Source organism: Capricornis sumatraensis, chromosome 14, assembly GCF_032405125.1.
Source record: "Capricornis sumatraensis isolate serow.1 chromosome 14, serow.2, whole genome shotgun sequence".
NCBI classification, from domain to species: Eukaryota; Metazoa; Chordata; class Mammalia; order Artiodactyla; family Bovidae; genus Capricornis; species Capricornis sumatraensis.
In genome coordinates, this window is record NC_091082.1 from 48,874,035 (window position 1) to 48,895,325 (window position 21,291).

The window sequence follows — 21,291 nt, forward strand, 5'->3', positions numbered from 1 at the left end:
CACTTCTCTTGCCCTCCAACAGTCCTTTGTTTCTCCATTCTTCTATTCCCTTAAGATCAGTAGTTACTGAGGCCGGTTCAAGCACAAGCATTGTGGCTAGACTTAAGCTCACAAAATGGTTTCTCTTCTGTCAAGAAAGCCATGCCTTCTCTTTCTCCAAGGAGCCCTAACTTATCTGCTTACAATTGGAGTACCCAGTGACTGGGGCCTCCTGGAGGCCAGAGTCTTGTTCCCCTGAGTGAGTACAGGGCTGCACATGCATAAGCAGACCTGCAGAGACCACCCCAACCCCAAGGGCAGGCTGAGAGACCAAGGCAATGGATGGGATGTGTGCTGAGGGCCTATTTGGAGGCCAGCTGGGTGGTTCTGGACAAAAAGCATTGTCCATTCCATGCCTCAGGAAGTGGCCAGGCTCTCGGCAAGGGCAACTGTGATGTGGGTGCTTCTGGGGTCTGGCACAGAATGGACTTATCAGACTCCAGTGGCCAAGACCCATTCTCCCCCTTACCTTGGTGACAGGCGCCAGGACCAATGACACACCCCAGCTCAGACCGGAAGACAAAGCCAGCAGTCAAAGTAAAAAACAAATAAAAGGTTTATTCATAAGCAGGAATGCTGTCCAGAATACATACAGTGCAAACTCTCCTTGTCCTTGGGATCAACACAAGCCCACAAGCTGGCGAAATTGTTATCAGTTAGGTCAAATGGACTCCCTCCAGCACTTGGGCCCTAGACTGGCCAAGGCCCCCTTCCTTGGCAGAGAAGTTTCTTTTTCTGCTTGGGTACACACAACCAAACCCAAAATGGAAGCTGAGATTACAGCAGCACAAGCTCTATTCATTGGTCAGAGAATGGAGAAGTGGGAACTTATTAACCATTCATAAACAAACTTCTCGCCTTAATGGGGAGCCAGATTTGCTGTCAAGAACAATGGGGGGAAGAGTGCGAGGAATGATGGGGAGGCAAGTGCTCTCCTTTTCTGGGAAAGAGGCAGGGTTTTCCTAGAAATGGGGTGCCACCTCTTTTCTGTCCTTTTTTGGTCAGTGATTCCTGGTCACGGCAACCAGTAGGTATGTCATTTAGTAGCTAATGTAGTAAGTTCAGTTCAGTTCAGTCGCTCAGTCGTGTCCGACTGAGCAACCCCATGAATCGCGGCATGCCAGGCCTCCCTGTCCATCACCAACTCCCGGAGTTCACTCAGTGTCAACTGAGACTCGGGGTCTGCTGGAGGTCAGATGCATCTCCGTCTTGGTTTCAGCTGGTTCTATCCAGTTTTTATTTTTCTCTTCCTATAGTTTCTTTCTTCGTGTCCCAACCCTGTGACTTAAAGGTATATGTGAGCTCCTGTTCAAGGGAGGGGGTCGATGGGGGTCTAGTGGCTACTCTGGTAACAAAATGAGGCCACACCCAGAGTCTCGTAGTTCATTCCGGCTCTGACAGCAAGGTGAGGTCCTCCACAGCAAGGTGACAGCAAGGAAGCCTGAGGTCCTCCCAGAACAGTCCACTAGGGGGCAGAAGTGCTCCACGGTTGCAAAGGGTCCAATGCGGTTGGAGACTCTGGCCAGTCCAGGCACAGGGACATCTTGATTCCAGCGTGGGAAGCCTTTCTTCACTGCAGGGTAATGGCTGGGCTTCTCCTACCCTCTAAAAGTTCAGCTGCCAAGTTCAAGTTCAGTGGAATTTTTCAACAAGGGATCCAAGTATATGGGATCCAGCTGTCTTCTCAAGGAGGCCCCCATCCCCCTTCCTTCCAGAATGTGGCTAAGGCCTCACTTGTCCATTGTCTGCAGGGCCTGGGCATATATTTTGGGGAGTGGGGGGACTCCTTAATGGGGAAGAATCCATTGGCCCAAGTGTTGGCTTCAGCACTTCAGTTCCCGGAAGGCCATTTGACCTGACAACACGGGTCACAGAACCACAACATACAACACGGACACGCAGACACAAGACCTGCTCTCAGCATCTCATGTCCACCCAGGACCTCAGCGGGCCCAGTACCAAAGCGGCTCTGAGGCTCCACTGGGACCTGGGACTTCAGGCACAGCAGGAGGGGGCATTGAGAGAAATAGGTACACCCCTTCGGGAGGCGAAAGAGGAAGGCCCAGGCTGAGGTAGGAGGAGATGGCTGCGGGGCCTCAGTCGCTCCAGTTCCTGAAATTCCCTGATAGGAAAAGGTGTGGCCTTGGAGCCCCACACTAGACAGTGGGGAAGGGGAGCTGGCACTGTGGGTAAACGGGAGTGAAGGTCAAAGGCAGAGGATGCAAACCCCGAGTCTGGCTTTGTTACACTGCGGCTTGTTTGTCTGTGCCATGGTGCTTTTTTTTTTTAATTGCCACAAGTTTAAACTGGAAGATTTCCGGTTAGAGGTCTGGCATTTTAACCAGGTCACGGCACTCATTCAAAAGGCTGCCTGCCCGGGCCCTCTGAGCATCCAGTTTTTAGCCCATGGTATGAGATGGAGATAGCAGGAGTGGGTTTGGAGGTGGTGCTGCCCAGGGTCCTGAGCTAACCTGGGGGACCCTTATAGGGGTTGCCACCCTCTCCCTGCATAGAACCATTTGACTTAATGGCACATGGCCACCCTCACTGGGACCATCCTGTAGTCTCCCATTCAGGCTAAAGGCCTGTCCTTTCTCCACTCTCTCCACTGATACACACAGCATCCTTCCTCCCTGACAAGAAGCCAGAGCGGAGTAGAGTCCAGGGATTAAAAAACAGTATTAATAAAACCCTGAAACAACAAGGGCTCCAGAAGCCAAGACTGCAGGACCGGCTGGGGGGCAGCTCTCAGAGAGGCAAGGGCTCGTTCCCGGCTGCCCAGCACATTTGTGTCCGCCAGCCTTCCAAGTTAGACACACACCAAGACAGGACCCATCATAACTCTGCCCGCCTCATTCTTCTGCCTGCAGGTGAGAGGAAGGCTGAGGCTGTGCACAAAGGAATTTGGCCCAGAAACAGACAGAGTCCTGGGGGAGGGGAGGGGTAGAGAAGCACCAGAGGTTGGGCCCCGCTCAGTGGTGACACAGCCCACAGCCAGCTGGGTTAACTGGGCTTCATTCCTGCATCAGGCACACCGAGTGGCAGGGGCTTCTCCTCCAGGCCCTGTGGCAGAGTCTCTGGAGCCCCCGGCTGGGACTGAAAGGGGCTTTCCTCCTTGGAGAAGGGGACCTGCTCCTCTTTCAGGGAGTTGGGGGTGCTGGCGTCTGTGTCCCTCGTGGAGCTGGCCTGGGAGGGGCACTGTGAGCTGTGATCAGGGCTGCTGCAAACATTGACAATGCAGGTGACGTTGACCTGGGTCCCGTGGCCACCAGAAGATGCCTCTGCTAAACACAAGACAGGAGAGGGCAGTCAGTGGGGGATTCTTAGAGAGAGGAGTGTCTTCACAGCCTGTCTCCTGCCCAAGAGGCAGATTCGGACACATGGGAAAGAGCACCGGGCCAGGAGCATAGGCCCCTGTGCCAGCCCAGCTTTGCTGTGTACTCTTGGACAAGCCGCTTGAACCTTCGTGTGCCTCAGTTTCTTCATTTGTCAAATAAGAATATCCTGCCCGATTTACCCTATAGACAGAAGGCGCCAACCACATAAGGCAAGTGAAGGTGTTTGAAGAACAAAACACACTCCCCACAAAGAATCAGAGATTCTGAACTTGTGGCGGCCTGGATAGGAGGGGACTTTGGGGGAGAATGGGCATACACATAGGTATGGCTGAGCCCCTTCACTGTTCACCTGAAACTATCATGACATTGTGATACCCCAATAGAAATGAAAAAGTATCCATACTGATATACCTCCAATAGAAAATAAAAAGTTTAAATAAAAAAACATTTTTTAAATTCACTGCCCCCAAAAAAAGACTTAAAAACAAAATCAAATAAAAAGCATTAATGAAACAAAACAAAAAACAAAAAAATGCAGCCCCAAAGAAGCAAGGGTGGGGATGGGGAGCTGAAATCATGGGGTGGAAGGAAATTTCCATACCATGCCTTCATGGCACCCAAATGTCACCCAGCTCGCCGTGGCCTTTGCATACCGTGAATGAGACACTGCGGGGGCAGATAGGGAAGCAGGAGGGGGCACAGACCTGAGGTTTACCCGTTCCCACAGTGGGGAGAGGTGCTGGGTGAGAGGGAGAGAAGTGGGGTGCAGAGGCCAGAGACTCAGGAGGGGAACGGAAGAGAGACAGAGGGTAGATGGGGTGAGCAGACAGAGACACAGGTCTCCAAAGAGGAAGCCACACCACACTGGGTATGGAAGAGGTGTCGCTAAGAATGCAGGAAGATGAATCTAAGAGGTGGGCAAAGACCAGGAGTTTATGTTTGGATCTCATTTATTCACTTGACAAACGTTAGGGCCACTGGCTATGTTGCAGGCACTGACCCAGTCCTTCACTGGGGAGTTCTCAGGCTGCGGTGGGGGCACTGGTGAGACCTCACACTGATGAGGGTGGGCTATGATGGGAAATGTCCCCAAGTCAGGTGGCAGGGAGGGAAGGCTGTCGCAGTCCTGCCCAGGAGATGCCATGCTCACCTCTAGACCAGGAAACTGAGGCTCGGTGGGTTAAGGAACCTGCTCAGAGTCTCACAGCACCAGAACTGCTGGGAAGGCATCTAGGAATGACCCAAGTTCACGGTCATTCCTTGACCTGCCAGCCAGCACTGCCAGGTGAGAGGGGGAGATGCAGGCCAGTGGGCTTGGCCTCTCAGTACAAAACATGCTCAAGGAAGCCCCAAGCTTTCTGCAGGACTCCACCCAGGGGCCTTGTCCAATGTGGGCACTGCCAATGCCCATCAGGGATGACAGTAGTCACAGACCAGGCCCAGGGCAAAATGCAGACTGTAAGCAGGGCACAGGCTCCACACTCCTGATGCCTCAGTCCCAAAGGGACCAGACAATAGGCATAGCGGGTGGAGACCAGGAGTATCATCTACTCATTCAGCCCAACCCTGTCCCCCAAGAGCCCAGGGGTGACTTCTGGCTCTTCTGTTTATTGGGTGTGCCCTTGAATAAGCTGTTTAATCTCTGGGCCTCAGTTTCCTCATCTAATAGGATGAGGAAACACAATGTACTATATAGTAATAATATAACTGTAATATATAATAGGGGCTTCCCATGTGGCTCAGTGGTAAAGAATCTGCCTGCCAAGCAGGAGATTCAGGTTTGATCCCTGGATCAGGAAGATCCCCTGGAGAAGGAAATGATAACCCACTCCAGTAATCTTGCTTGGGAAATCCCATGGACAGGGGAGCCTGGCAGGCTACAGTTCATGGGGTGGCAGAGAGTCAGACATGACTGAAATGACTTAGCACGCATAATATAATGACTTATTAGAATGCAATATTAATATTATGTATTAATAAATATATACCATATATAGTAATATCCTATATAAAATACAACACATAATATACAACAAATATAATTGAGACATAATATTAATATAGCAATTTATGCTATATGCTATATATTATATATAGCATTAATCTAGAATATTAATATAGTGATATAACCCTCATATAAATATAATATCTATATATAATATCATATTATTGTTGTTGTTATTATTTAGTCACTAAGTCATGTCCAACTCTTTGTGACCCCATAGACTATATATAGGCCACCAGGCTCCTCTGTCCATGGGATTTCCCAGGCAAGAATACTTGGAGTAAGTTGCCATTTCCTTCTCCAGGAGGATCTTCCCAACCAAGGGATTGAACCTGTGTCTCCTGCTTTGCAGGAGGGTTCTTTACCACTGAGCCACCTGGGAAGCCATAATATTATATTATATGTTATATATAATATATCTTATATAACATTAATATAGATCAATATTTTCTTAATATATGATATGCAATATTTACAGAACATAGCATTGAAATATAATATTGTTATATGCCATTTTACATATTATATGTATTTTATAAAAAGACTCCCTGCCTGGATACCAGGGACTCAGAGGACAATCTGAAATGGTTTAGAAGGAAGGGTGCTTCTTCTGTGTGTGGGAGAACACACAGGGCAAGGGTTGGAGGTACTTGGTGGACTCCAAAAACAGAAAGAAGCCTGTGGTTCAGTAGCACCTGAGAGGGTGGTGGAAGGGAGGCTGGAGGGGAGCCCAGGCTGGTGGTGCAGGGCATCCAGTGTCCTGCAGGGGCAGCCCAGGACTCATTGGCTCAGACAGAAACCAGGAAGAAACACGGTGGGGGGGAGTGAGGGGGGAGTGGCAGGTGGGGGGGGGTGTGCCCGCAGGGGATGAAGCCGGGGGCAGGGGCGGGGGAGCTCCTGCCTCTTACCTGAGCTACTGCAGCTGGTCCGAGCCTCCCCTGACGTGCTGGCCTTTTCCACGCCTGGCGACTGCAGCTGGGACCTGGTGGGGGCCCTCTTGTCCGTGGTGCTGGTCGAGCTCTCCAGGGAACTGCTGCTGGAGCTTGGCGCCGTGGTCAGCAGGTGCTGTTGCTCAGGGCCTGGGGCACCTTGGGCCTTGTTGGCAGGCAGGTGTGGCTGCATGGGGAGGAGGGAGTTGGGGAACCCATCAGCTGGCTCCTCGCCCCCTCATCCCTCTCACCACCATTAGCACTTCACAGTTTACACGGCACTTCTGCACCTTCTCTCCATGCACAGCACTTTTAGGACGTGTGATTCTCTGTGGCTTCTATGATTAACCTCTGGAGTGTGAGCCCTAGGAGGGCAGGGGCCACATGGCCCTGTTTACTGAACAGTCTGAGAGGCGAGGCAGGGTTTTCATCCTCATTTTGCATAAAGAAGCAGAGGCCCAGATAAGAAAAATGACTCTCCTAAGGTCATGGGGCGATGTGGCTCAGCCTAGCAGCCAAGGGCATGGAGCCTGGAACGAGACCATAAGTGTGCAAGCCAGGACTCCATCACTGACTAGCTCTGCAACCTTGAACAAGTTACTTAACCTCTCTGTTCCTCTGTTTTGTTTTGTTTTGTTTTTTTCTCTAGAAATGAAAGAATAATAAAGCTACCTCCCAGGGTTATTGGGAAGATTAAATGACTGAAGTTTTGTAAAGCACTAACAACAGTGCCTGTTCCATATTAAGCACCCATCAGGGGTTTGTTAAATCAGGGCTCTGTACTTCCCTGGTGGTCCAGTGGCTGAGAATCCACCTGCCAATGCACGGAACACAGGTTCAATCCCTGGTCCAGGAATATTCCACATGCCACAGAGCATGCCACAACTACTGAAGCCCACATGCCTAGAGCCCATGCTCCACAATAAGAGAAGTTACCAAAACAAGAAGCCGAAGCACCACAGCCAGAGAGCAGCCCCTACTCTCTGGAACTAGAGAAAGCCCATGCATACCAACGAAGACCAGCATAGTCGTAAAAAACATAAGGGCTTAGCAAACTACTGCCATGGGCCAAGTCTGGTCTGCTGCTGTTTCTGTACAGGCTGTGAGCTAAGAATAGTTTTTACACTTTTAAATGGTTGAAAAAATATTTAAGGAACAATATTTCATGATACGAAGTTACATGAAGTTCAAACACTGGTGTCCATAAATATAGTTTTCTTGGCACACAGCCACCTCCATTTGTTAATCTCATGTTTGTGGCTACTTTCCCATGCAATGTCAGAACTGAGAAGCGATAACAGAGGCCAGAGGATCAAAAAAGCCTACAATATTGACTGTCTGGATCTTTACAGAAAAAGTCTGCTGGCCCTCAATCCAGTGTAGACAGTCCTCTCCTTTAGGGCTCTCAGTCTTGCAGTCTCAGTGACACTGCAGATTCTATTCCCCAAGCTGTTCTGTGATTCTCCATCTTTTTCTCTTAAAACACAAGTCACAACAACAACCATAATAAAATATTAGCTGACACTTGAATCCATCCAGTGCCAAGCACTGTGCTGAAGCCCTTCCAGACATTATCTATACAGCCCAATGTTATCCCTGCTTTGCAGATATAGAAGCCGAGGCCCAGAGAGGTTGAGTTAGTTGCCCAAGGTCACACAGTTAGGACATGGTGCATCTGGGCTAAAACCTACAACATCGTTCTTGGGTGTTTGGGGTTCTGTCCCTGGAAGCTCAAGACAAGGTGCCCCATTTTCAGACATCTGTGCTAGAAATGTCACTCCGAGGTGGTTGGCTACCTGTCTACAACTGACCAGGTGCACAAGCCCTTGCCTTAGGGTTCTGGGTGATCACTGGATTCTAGAAAGAAAAAGACCGACGGGCCACATTCTCAACCCCTGTCCAGGATGAGAGGGTCCAGGGTAGATTGAGAACTGAGGCGAATGAGTGCTAGAAGGATGCAGCCTGGCAGGGTCGGGGAGGTGAGGTCAGACAGAGGTGGAGAACACAGGAAGGACTCAGGTGCCAATCTCTGCAAGCCCCAGGTCCCCAGTCCCCCCCTGAGCCCTGCATATCCGAAGGCCGGCTCACAGACTCTCAGGCTGGGAGGATCCTTTGAAAGCAGTCCCCATGAGGCCACGGAGGCCCAGAATGGGTGAGTCCTTTCTTAGTATCCCACAGCGGGTCCATGGAAGGGGCAGGGGCAGCCCCTCTTGGTGTACCACAGCTGCGTGCTTCCGACTGAGTCCTGCCTCCCTGGCTCACCACCCTCGACTGTGGAGGAAGGCAGGGCATTTCAAGTTCATCCTGAACCTTTCTTTGCTCAGATGGTCTAACCCTGGTATTGGTCCCCACCCCTGACCCTGGTCTGAGCGTGGACAGGCAGGGGAGCAGGAACAGGAGAAGAAACATCCAAAGGCCATCCCTCACATCCCCCAGAGAAGGGGCTTTTCAGCCTGCGTCCCGCCTTTCTGTTGGTGGTGAGGGCCAGGCAGAACAGAAACCCCCAAAGGTCACAGCCTGCCTCCCTCCCCGCAAAGCCACGAGATGCAAAAGTTCAGGCAGGCTCTGAGTGGAGCGGATACATTCGGAGTCCTGGGTTGGCACCCCAGGGAGGTATGGGGGGTGGGTACTGAGGTGGGTCATTCAACAAACAGGATCCCAGTTAGCCTCCCCATCATGTCCCAGCCTGGCCCTACCATGGGTAGGAGCAGAGACCCTGGCAGAGCTGCTGGCTGGCCTGTGTCTGTCTGTATGTGTGAGAGTGTGTCCCTGAAGCTCCCGTGCCCATAAGTATAGGTGGGAAAATGTCTGAAGCATGCTCACATGTGTGTGTCCATGTGTGGGGAGCACGTGCGCATGACTGTGAGTGGTGCAACTAGCGTGTGTGCTGGAGGTGATGAAAAGAGGCACTCCTGGGTCTGTGTCTCAGGCCACTCATTTGCTATGTCACCTTGGGAAAGTTATTTGACTTCTCTGAGCCCGAGATTCCTGGGCTGTAAAATCGGGGCAATAACCACACTGCCTGGGTCACAGTGCAGCTGTGAGGCTAAGCAATGCTCAGTACTGTGCCTGGCCCATGCTTAGCACCTCATAAACATCACCCTCTTTATGAAACAAGAGCCTGTGGATGAGCATGTCTGTGGGGGTGATTGAGCTCATACATGTGGTTATGCTGGTCTTTTCTGAACAAAGGGAAGCTACTGTCTCACCATGCATTGATGTTACCAGGAGGGGCAGGGCGGTGCTGAGTCACCGTGCTCTCAACCCCACTGGTCTGGCCAGGAGAGTTACTACGTAGCTGTTAACAGGACCACTGCCAGGAGGCGGGGAAACGAGAGTGGAGTACAGGCTGAGCACAGGGGTCAGGGCAGGGGTGCGAGTCCGGGGACTGAAGGGACTGAAGATTAGCCTCTAAGGGCAGTCCCTGCTGGGGACAGGGATGCCTGGAACAATTCTGAATGTCTGCTCTGGGCAAACAGGAGGGTGGGTAAATACAAGCCCTGCAGATTCAGAATGAGTTTCAAACCTGGGCTCTGCCAGTCAGCTAGTGGTCTAACCTCATGTGGATACCTGAAGCTCCCTGAATCTCAGTTTCCTCATCTGTGAAGTGGGGTGATGACATCCTGTACCTAACAGGGCTGTGTGTGAGGATGCAGGGCCTGGCCTGGGGCTTAGCCAGTGGGGTGCTGGAACCAGCCCAGACCTATGTGTGTTTCTTCCCAACTTTACATTCAGTAAGTAGCTTCCTGAAATCAGTCACAGTGGGAGTGTTTATAACACAGAAATGAGCAAACTCTATAAATCAGGGTTTGGGTCCTCCCCGACCCAGAGGGCCAATTACCAGCACACCCCTGGGCTCCACTGGCAATAGCACTCAACAAACAGCAGTGGAGTCGTTCACACTTGGTAAACACAAAACTGAGCAAACAGAAAGGGGAAGTGGGGGCCACACCTCAGGCAGCTTTATTGCATCAAAGATTGGGAAATACCCAGTCCAGGAAAGATAAGTTGGCAGTTGGGTGCTGGGATGGAGCTTAGAGGGCATACTTATTCTATGGGCCACCAGGTCTCAGCTTCCAGAGTCACTGAACTGAAGCTAGAAAAAGGAGGGCATGGCATTGGCACACTGGTGGAATGAGAAATGGTGTGTACCTCCAAACCAGTGTTTCTGTCTGGCTTCCCTTGTGGCTCAGCTGGAATCCACCTGCAGTGTGGAGGACCTGGATTGGGAAGATCACCTGGAGAAGGGAGTGAATGGCTACCTACTCCAGTGTTCTGCCCTGGAGAATTCCATGGGCTATATAGTCTGTGGGATCGCAAAGAGCCAGACATGACTGAGAGACTTTCACTTTCACTGTAGGGCATGTCAAAAAGCACTAGCCAGGAATCCAGAGATGTAATGCTGTGTGACCTTGGGCAAGTCAGTTTCCCTCTCTGTACTTCTTTTCTTGTTGGGACAATCAGGAGATGAAACCAGTTTGGTCCTACCAAGTCCAAAACCCTGTGTAAACCTCAGGGCTGAGCTGTCCCCTAGCACAGTGGTTCCCAATGGAGGGTGTCTGTCCTCCAGGAAACATTTTGCAATGTCTGGAGACACTTTGGTTCTCACTCCTTGGAGGCAGTGCTACTGGCATCAAGTAGGGAGACGTCAATGATTTCACTGAAAAAGCTATAATACATAGGATAGCCCCTCGTGACAAAGAATTAGCAGGCAGGTTTGAGAAGCCCTGCCCCAGCAGGACAGGGGACATGGAGGGAACTCCTGGAGTCTTGTTTCCTCATCTGTAAATTTGGGTAAAAAACCTGCCCTAGGGACTTCCCTGGCTGTCCAGTAATTAATATTCTGTGCTCCCAAGGCAGGGAGCCCAGGTTCAATCCGGTCAGGGAACTGGATCCCACTTGCTGCAACAGAAGATCTTGCATGCCACAACGAACACTGCAGGCCACAACTGAAATCCAGCACATTCAAAACAAACAAATAAGCAAAAACAACCAAACCTGCCCTGTCTACCTGGCATGGGCTTGCAGTACACACCATGTATTGGCTCACCCCGCACCCATTTCCAAGCCCTCTCCCTAGTTCTCCTCCACCATAAAGGCTAGAAAAGCAAAACACCACCTTTTCCAGCCTCCCTTGCAGCTAGAGGTGGTCACGTGATACCATTTGGCCAATAAGACAAAAGAAGAAATGTACTCAGGGCTTCTAGGAAAGAGTCTGATTTCCTGTAAAATGCATCTGGCTGTTTCCCTTCTTTTTCCTGCCTCAGACTGGAGGTCACATATGCAGTGGTGATCACCATCTTATGACATAGGCCAAAGGCAAGAGAATAAAGGCCAACACACTAAAGATGGCAGAGTGTGGGGTCCTGCTGGCCTCACAGAAGGATGCAGCTGAATCATTCCAGCAATCACCAACACCCTGACAGAAAATACAGCCCTTTGAAGTCACCCTTAAGCTTTTGGTTACTTGCAGCCAAATGCCCTCCTGATGGAAAACTGATGAAATACAATGTCAGTGCTCTGTTTCTAGCAAAAATCCTGTACAGATCCTACTTCATAAAAATGATCAAAAGTGAGTTGCTTTGGTTGAAGTTGGGGGAGGCCCTGGGTCCAGTCCCCTAGCCTTGATCTCAATCTCAAAGATGACTCCCTCCCCACCCACCGCCCCGGGCAGGACCCTATGTGGAATACTGGGGTACCCTAGCACGCAGTTTGAAAACCACTGTACAATGTGGAAGTGCTTTGTAAACATCTCAGAGATGCTGAGAATTGTTGCCAGCTGGGTGAAAGGCACAGTCCTACAAGCAGGGCTGAGACACTGTCCACACTTAATGGTGAGGAACCAGCCATCAGCAATTACATGTCAGCCCAAGGTCACAGCATGGGTCCATGACCACATGCTTGCCACTGACCCCACTTACCCTCCTATTCCCTGATGTGGCCTTTCACACTCAGTCATCTGGGCTCAACATTGCTCCAGTCCCCTCCCCCACACCCACCATTCTTCAGCCTGCCCTGCTTTGTCCATACCACACCCTGCTGCTCTGCATGTCCTTTCCTTCCTGCACTCGTGTCTCCATCAAAATCTTGCCCAGCTCAGATGCCACCTTTATCAGCCCCCACAACAGACCCTGGCCGGTCTTTCTGCAGCCTCCTGGGGCTCTGCATCCTGCCTGAGGCTGGACAGACCAACCTAGAGAATTCACCACTTCCTATGGGACAACCTGGCCCAGCAGGAAGGACACCATGGAGGCAGAGGGGGCAGGCAGAGGGGCACTCACCACCTTGGCATCTCCTTGCAGGCAGAAGGGCTTCTCTGCAGAGAGGAGAAAAGGGACCAGTCAGTAAGCAACTTCCTTAGATCACATCTTTTTTAACTAACAGGTAGCATGGGACCCAAGCAAAAGCTTTCAGATTAGGCTCAGTCCTGGGGGAGCAATTACCTACCAGACAAAGTACACACAAGCCCCCATACCCAACCCTCCAGCCGGCCTGACATTGCTCCCCTCTCCTCCCCGACACCCACCATTCTTCAGCCTGCCCCACTTTGTCCATACCACACCCCACTGCTCTGCAAGCCCTTTCTTTCCTGCACTTATGTCTCCATCAAAATCTTGCCCAGTTCAGATGCCACCTGCTCCATAAGGGCTGAATCCCCCAGAATTCCTAGACAAGAATCTTGGACTCCCACCTCTTGGATATCCCTGATAGCGTCTCACCTCTTACTAGAGAAGTTAGTGGAAATGCGCTCTGCCCCAGGCTCTAAGCTCCTAAAAACAGGGTGTACCAGACCCAGCTCTGTCTGACCCATAAAGCTGTGCCCAGTGCTGGACTCAGAGGAGACCCCCCAGAAAAACTTCCTGAACAAATGAGGGAATAAACAGATGAAGGAAGGAAGGATGGAATCTTACTTTTTTTCTGGGTCATGATGACACAGTTCACGACGACTATCAGTAGCAGACCCAATGCTGTCACACCCACAATCAGTCCTAGAAGGAAAAGAGTTCAAAACAGCTGCAAAAAGTAAACTTGGGACTTCCCTGGGGGTCCAGTGGTTAAGAACCTACTTTGTAAAGCAGGGAATGAGGACTGGATCCCCAGTTGGGGAACTAAGATCTCACATGGCTTGGAGCAACTAAGGCAGCGTGCCACAACTAGAGAGCCCAAAGGGTTGCCACTACAACCCAGTGCGTGTGTGCTAAGTCACTTCAGTGGTGTCCGACTCTGTGCAACCCTATGGACTATAGCCTGCCAGGCTCCTTTCTCCATGGGATTTTCCAGGCAAGAATACTGGAGTGGATTGCTATGCCCTTCTCCAGGGGATCTTCCTGATCCGCGGAACAAACCAGCATCTCTTATCTTACGTCTCTTGCATTGGCAGGTGGGTTCTTTACCACTAGCGCCACCTGGGAAGCCACAGCCAAATCAATCAATCAATCAATTTTTTTTTAAGGAAACTCAAATGTACCAGGTCAGTCAATGACCAAAGATGACTGGGGCTGTCGCAGGCAAGGGACAAGCCCAGGGCAGAGACTCTGAAATTTGATCACAAAACAAACCAAAATCCATGCACCAAAGAAAACATGCCTGTGGGCCACACCCAGCCTGAGGACCACGAGTTTGAGCCCTTTGGTATAGTCCAGAAGGGAAACCCACAACACAGCGACCTGGCTCAGCCCACTGTCAAAGCCTAGTGTTTCATCAGAAATGGCAACCAGAAGACCATCTCCACTTTGAGATAAAACAGGGACCCTATGTCTCTCCACCCAGGAATTCTTAGTGGCATCACTAAATCTTGGAAGAAAGCAAGTCTCAATGCTACCTGCATCCCAGGATGGAGCACAGGGTCCAGCCCATACAAGCTCTCGGCAAGACTCTTAAGAGGGCTTCCCAGGTGGCACTAGTGGTAAAGAACCCAGCTGCCAATGCAGGAGACATAAGAGGTGTGGGTTCAATCCCTGGGTCGGGAAGATCCCCTGGAGGAGGAAATGGCAACCCATTCCAGTATTCTTGCCTGGGAAATCCCACAGTGGAGCTTGGCAGGCTATAGCCCTTGGGGTTGCAAAGAGTCAGACACGACTGAAGCAACTTAGCACACATATGCTAAGACAGAAGGGAGGGAGCAAGGATAAATGGGACCTCTTGAGACTTACCAATAGGAAGAGAGATGTTCCCTCTGTTGGGCTGTTCCACTGGGGAACTTGGAGGACTTGGGACTTTTGGGAGGAGGAGGAAGGTGCTTGGAGTTGTGCTGGGCCCCAGAGTCGGCTCCATGTGCTGGGATCTTGTGGTGGCTGGGCCCCGAGCCACCTTCCGGGTGGGCAGCACAGAGGTGCAGACTGCATCTGTCAATGCAGTACCAGGAATGGCCACGGAACTACAGCTGCGGGAGAAGGCGTGATTGAGACTGAATGACTCAAGGTAGCTGGGTTCACCCCTGGGAGCCAGGCTGACATGCAAGGGGCGCAGCAACTGGGATAGGGGAGGGAGTTTGCATGCCACGCCCTCTTTCAAGACTGTCCCTTCCTGTCCCCACCCGACCTATCCCATGCTCCCCACCCCTGACTTCCAGGACAAAACTTCTGTTCATCAGGCTGTTCAGGGACCCACCCACCCATTGTCAGATAAACCAGTCCTAACACTGGAGCAGGCTCGGCAATACCTCTGCCCAAGGAAGTAACTGGGGAGATCCCAGGCACTGTGAGCCAGCTGATTTGTGCTGGAAGCCTCAGGATCACTCGGGGAACAGCCCCTCCCTGCTCCTCCAGAACCAGAGGATGCAGCCACTCACTTCCGGTGGGGCTTGCAGGTATCCGTGTATGATGTGGTGTCCGAGAACGTCCCCGGGCCACAGGAAGCACATTCCACATTTGTTGTTGCAGTTCCTTCACAAAAAATTGGAAAGTGTCACCAATTCAGATATGCCATGGAAAAGGTGGGCCTTGGCCCTAAGGGAAATGGAGCCCCGGGGAGGTTTGAGGAGGCAAGAGATTCTGTCTGCACCTCCACCCCTTCATACCACACACACACACACACACACACACAACCCTGGGCAGTCTGTCCTTAATTCTAGTGACTTTGTCTTCCTGAGGCACCACCTGACTTTCCAGTAGCTTGGGGTTTAATTTGATCTTCTCTGGATCCCCAGGGCCTAGCACACAGGAGGTGCCTGATCAGGAGGGCTTGAGGGAAGAACGAATTGGGACAAGTGGACAGATGGGTAACCAGCACCTGGCCGCCCTGATGATGTTCCTAGGAAGGAGAGACCCAAGGGGGTACCCCAAGGCCCTCTGGCCCTGGCCCCATACCTGGTTTGACCACGCCAAAGCCGGGGGCGCATTTGCGCAGCGCCGCGCACAGCCGGCAGCCCTCCTGCCTCCCTAGGGTGCAGTACCAGCCTGGCTTGCAGGTGCAGATGCGATTCTGTTTCGTCGTGCAGGCTTGAGTTTCCACCTGGTCTAGAGAAAGGAGAAGACAGCCAAGGGTCACGCCTCCCTTCGCCGGCCACGCCCACTCTGTCTTTCCACCCAGCCCCACCACCCACAGACAGCAGACCTCTGCACCGGCCTCAGGATGGGGCTTAAAGAGTGCTGGCCACAGAGTCTCCGTCACAGTATGAACAAGCACACCTACTTTCCCAGGCACGTCCTCAACTCTAACAACGGGCACCGTTTCCCCACTGCTGCTCTTGGCCTGCCTGCCCCAAGGGGCTATTGAAGAGGATGATAAACAGTGAGGTGCGGTACTGCACATGTGCCCTCAGGCATGAAAACAAAGGTCTAGAATAAGCCCAGCCAGCTCAAGGGCAAAGGGGCTGGAGTTCATGGGGGCCAGGAGAGGATGCCTGGGACCACCCCTCACTCTGAGCCAACTCACCAGAGCTGCAGCGCGAGTTACAGCTGAAGCATGCGGTGACCAAGTTCCAGAGCTGGGTGTATGTGCTGCTCTCGCAGGAGGCACATACGGTGTCCGAGGTCGTGTTGCATAAAGACTGTACACGGTAGCCTGAAAAAGTGAAGGCCAGGCGTCTCAGTGGAGGAGGGCAATGGGGCAGGGGGGTGGCTTCTGCCAGGACCCAGGCTCATCCTCTGTCCTCCAGAGCCCCAGAGTTCTGAGGCCTAGTTGGAAGGCTCTCTGATAGAGTTTCAACTCCTGCATCATCTCCCATCTAGCGTGTACCAGCCATCACTCCATCTCTGAACCCTGAAGTGAAGTGAAGTCGCTCAGTCGTGTCCGACTTTTTGCGACCCCATGGACTGTAGCCTACCAGGCTCCTCCCTCCATGGGATTCTCCAGGCAAGAGTACTAGAGTGGGTTGCCATTTCCTTCTCCAGGGGATCTTCCCAACCCAGGGATCGAACCCAGGTCTCCTGCATTCCAGGCAGACGCTTTAACCTCTGAGCCACCAGGGAAGCCCTGAACCCTGAAGTGCTCCTAAAATATCTTCCCCTCTGCTCTTTTTTAGGGCTTTCCTGGTGGCTTAGATGGTAAAGAATCTGCCTGCAATGCAGGTAACCCAGGTTCGATCCCTGGGTTGGGACGATTCCCTGGAGAAGGCAATGGCTACTCACTCCAGTATTTTCGCCTGGAGAATTCCATAGACAGAGGAGCCTGGTGAGCTATAGTCCATGGGGTTGCAAAGAGTTGGACACAACGAAGTGACTAACCTTTCCTTTTCTGCTCTTTTCAGGTGTCTGGAATTCCACCATTGGAACTGCTGATTATCAGTCAATAACACTTGAGTAAGAACTGGCTAACCAGTTCTTATTAAAAAAATTTTTTTTGATGTGGACCATTTTTAAAGTCTTTATTGAATTTGTTCAATATTGCTTCTGTTTCACGCTTTGCTTTTTGGCCACAAGGCATATGGGATCTTAGCTTCCTGACCAGGGATGGAACTCAAAACCCCTGCATTAGAAGGCAAGGTCTTAACCACTGGACCACCAGGGAAGTCTTATCCTTTCTTCTTTCTAATTGGCAGAAATTCTTCATCTGAGAAAGGTTTTTAAAAAAAAAAAAAGGCAGCAGCAGTCATCCCTGGTATTCTATCAAGGACGAGGCCATGGGACTCCTGGGGGCCTCAAAGAAGATGTGCCTGGGGATTGAGAACACCCAGGCAAACCTTGAAGAAGTTTTTCTTCTGAGCCCCATTCCTATCCTGCACCTTCACTGCTGTGCTATTCGAGTGCCTTCTTACAGAGACCCTGCCAGTTAATAGAAGAAAGAAGAGTCACTTCCCTGGGATCTCTTAAAATGGCCATGGTGACAGGTGCATTTGTGCCTGCCCACATCTCAAGCTAGTGGCTCAAAGCTCTCCAATGGCTTTCTAGATCCTGCAGAAGAAAATCTAAACTCCTTACCATGGTCCCTGCTAACTCACTTGGGGCCACGCACTGGCCTGCCTGTTCTCTAAGTGCACCAAACGAGCTTAACACCTCAGGGCCTTCGCAGTGCTGTCCCCCTGTATATCTGCATGACTCACCTCCTGCACATCTCTGCCCACGAGTCAGTTCCTCAGAAAGGTCTTCCATGACCAGCATGTCCCACTTGCCTCTATCTGCCCTCCCCTCTCTTGTTTCCTTCACGGACCACACGTCTATCTCCTCTATTGGTTTATCTGTCTTATGCCCTTGTTAGGATGCAAAATCCATGAGGGTGAGGACTTTGCCTGCCCTGCTCTCTGTCGTGTTCCCAGCATTCGGTGCCTGACACTTCGCAGATGCTTTATAAACATTACAGGGATGCATATATAAACAAACGAGTGGATGGACAGCCCTGGGAGTTGGGCTGCCTGGCTCTCCCAACTGGGATTAGGCCTCAGGTCCATCACTTGTGAAATGGGCCGCAGTCACTGATTCAATCAAAGATGCACTGACGACCTTTATGTGTCAGGTGTTGCGCCAGGTGCTGGGGATTCAGCAAAGAACAAGCCACACAGTCCCTGTTCTAAGTAGCACACAGTGGGGGCTATAGAGGAGATCCAGGCCACGATCACAGTGTAAAAAGAGCTGCTGCCATGGGGGCTGCCAAGGGCCAGCGGGAGCTCAAAGGTAGAGCCTAATCTGGCCAGGCAGTGCGGGCAGGCTTCCTGGAGGAGGGGGCCATCAGAGGTCTAAAGGATCAATGGGAGGGCACCCCAGGAAGGCAGAGAGAATGACATGTGCAATGGCCCAGAAGCAAGAGCGACTGTGGGGGTCAATTCATGGAACCAGAGGGAGCTCAACAAGAGTCTAGGGCCATGACCCTGACCCCCTAACCGCCACACACACTGACTCTCTTCAGGGCACTGGCACCCAGGGACCCAGCCAGGCTGAGAGCGAGGGCCCCAGAGGCTACCCCTTACCTGGTGGACATTTGCTGCAGCACATCTGGATCTTTTGGTTGTAGAATTCTTGCTGCCGGCATGAGCTTCCAGGCTCCGGGATGTAGGGAGTAAACACAGCCTGGAAGAGGGAAGGGAAGGACAGCCATCAGCATGGACTCCCACATCCCCATCTGTGCCCGGCAAGTGTTTGGCTTTCTCCCTCCTGGAGTTCTGTCCATGTGGGGACTCCTCCCTTTGGTGAGGGGGTCAGATAGAGGTAAAAGAGATCCCTTCTTTAACCCCCTCTTCACCCCCCTCAGTGTAGCACACTCACATCTGCAGGCAGAGACACCAAGGCAGCTGGCCAGAGGGTGGAGCCGGCTCCTAACCCTACACTTGGCAGGTGTGAGGCCCGGAAGCCTCCCAGAAGGTGGTGGCCTCGGTCACAGAGAACCACAGGGCTCAGTCGCTCAGTCGTGTCCCACTCTTCTGCAACCGCATGGACTGTAGCCCACCAGGCTCCCCTGTCCGTGGGATTCTCCAGGCAAGAATACTGGAGTGGGTTGCCACTTCCTTCTCCAGGGAATCACAGAGCTCAGCACAAAGCACCCATGCCTAGGTTCTGCCCTCTTTCCTCCTGCACCTGGTAATCACCCCTTCGTCCTTCCAGCTGAGTGCTGCCTCCTCCAGGAAGCTTTCTCTGACTCTCCCAGGCTGATTCAGGTTCCTCCTGCTCTGGGCTCTCTTTAAACACCGAATATGCCCCCTTCTAGCAATCGTCTCATCAGGCTGAAATGAGGTGCCTTCTTGTCCTCCCAGCCTGCTCTGATGCCTGTGCATACACAGGTGTGTATACCCATGCACACACACACACACAAACACACACACATACACAGTCCTGGTGCTTCTCCCTTTCCTGTTTGGTCCTGAAGCAAAGCCCCTTCTCAGGGCTCCTCCCACTTACTGGAGGTGGCTGGGGGTACTGTGTGGCACTGCACGTTTCCAAAGCACCTTGGAAGAGTCTATCATAATGACAACTCCCTCCCCAACAAAGGGTCAGGAGCCCAGGGGTGGACCCAGAAAGGTGTACTGTGAAAAAAAAAAAACAAAAACCTGCCCAAGTGATTCCGATGCTCCACTGCTGAGCAAACCTGACCGGCACACAGGCTAGAGCAAGATGACCTGGGGGTGGGTCAGGGTGGAGAGCAGTGATCAAAAGCTGCGGGAGCCCCAAAACCACAGAACTGTGCTGCCCGCAGCCCCCTTCACTCCAACATTCACCTGTGCACTCACTGCATGGAATGGGAGGGCTGGTCTGTCCCCGCCATACCCCTTGCTGCAGCCTGCTGTTCCCTGGGCTCAGACTGAACACCCGAGGCAGCAGCCTCCCCCATCAGACAGGGAGGAGCCACAGCTCCTTCCCTCCAGCCCCCTGCCCGCCATGGGGGCAGGCATAGGTCTCAAGGACCCTGAACACAGTGGGCTTCCTCCCTACAAGCACCTTCAGTGTAACTAGGGGAGCCCCTCACCCCTGCGGGCCCTGAGAGCCACAGGCCCCACAGCTTCTGGCGGGGAAGGACTCCTCCCCAAGATGCAGCCCAGGGAGGCCTGCCCTCCCTGGGGGAGGATTTCCTGTCAGGGCCCAGAGGATCTGACGGGAAAAGGCCCTGCTGTGGCCAAGTCTGGTCTCTCTCTCCACCCACAGGGCAAGGGTTCCGGGACAAAGGCAGGCAGCTGGACCCCCGGGGCCCCCAGGTCACTGCCCGGAGTGGCCTCCCTGAGGCCTCTCATCCCAGGTCTTTTCCTGTCTGAATCTTGCTATGAAAGATTTTCCCTGCACTTCCTCTTGCCTCTCTGACTCCAGCCTGAGCGGGCAAAGGAGGTCAGCTCTCCTTTAAGTCATCTTGACGCCTGTTTATCCTCTTGGACTGAAAAAAAAAAAAATACTGCCATGTCATGGCTAAACAATGAGGAACAGAAAGCCCCTTGCAGAGCGGGACAAAAGGTCACTCCCTCCATTGCCCTGCTCACTAGAGCAGAGGCCAGGCCAAGCACAGCCCTGTAAGTTGGGCCCCAGGTCAGCAAAGCAGCTGTAAAAGCTGAGGGTCCTTGGAGGCCCCCAGAACATGGTGAGCAGCCTCTGGGAAACTTAGGGCTATGTAAGCTTCCAGTTCTTTTGTCTGGGATTGGGGAGGCTCAGAGCCACACAACATCCACCCATAGGAGAGCCTGACTGACATTTTAAAATGAGGAAATGAATTGGCTAGTACTGGATTCACTCAGCATGCTTAGCAAACCTGACCTTTCAAAATACTGTGTCCCCGAGTAAAAACTTGGACCTCACTGATGAGCATCAACCACCCATTTAACAGGTGGGTGACCTGTGACTGTGTGTGTGTGTGTCTGTGTGTGTGTGTGTGTTTAGGGGGAGACTGGAGAAGACAGATGATGAATGGATGATGGATGGTGGGATGATGGATGGATAGATAGATAAGAGAGGGAGAGATGATGATAGAGGGAAGGAGGAAGGAGAACGAGAAGGAAGACAAGAAGGATCAATCTAACATCCAATGTGTAAGGCACATCTGATTGTACTCATTTCACAGATGGGAAAATGGAGACAGAAAGAAGCAAACCCACCCCCCGGGGTTTCCCAAAGGAAATGCCAGGGCCTGG

General features: G+C 52.1%; 1 protein-coding gene and 1 non-coding gene across 3 annotated transcripts in view; both read right to left on the reverse strand.

Moving 5' to 3' along the window:
• Positions 1-621: 621 nt before the first annotated feature.
• Positions 622-21,291, reverse strand: part of TNFRSF1B (TNF receptor superfamily member 1B) — a 35,505-nt gene continuing 14,835 nt past the window's right edge. The window contains exons 2-10 of one of the 2 annotated variants that reach the window (XM_068985897.1): positions 18,655-18,754; positions 16,188-16,316; positions 15,620-15,769; positions 15,103-15,196; positions 14,465-14,694; positions 13,223-13,300; positions 12,593-12,627; positions 6,291-6,498; positions 622-3,320 (exon numbers count right to left, since the gene is read on the reverse strand). In XM_068985897.1, coding sequence (XP_068841998.1) covers positions 3,043-3,320; positions 6,291-6,498; positions 12,593-12,627; positions 13,223-13,300; positions 14,465-14,694; positions 15,103-15,196; positions 15,620-15,769; positions 16,188-16,316; positions 18,655-18,754 — 1,302 coding nt within the window. In that variant the 3' untranslated portion in view covers positions 622-3,042. Of the gene's footprint in view, positions 3,324-6,290; positions 6,499-12,592; positions 12,628-13,222; positions 13,301-14,464; positions 14,695-15,102; positions 15,197-15,619; positions 15,770-16,187; positions 16,317-18,654; positions 18,755-21,291 lie in introns of both variants that reach the window. The other variant, XM_068985896.1, reaches the window with a different exon arrangement.
• On the reverse strand, positions 16,652-16,723 carry TRNAS-GGA (transfer RNA serine (anticodon GGA)). The gene has a single exon. It is a non-coding gene; the product is annotated as a tRNA-Ser (tRNA).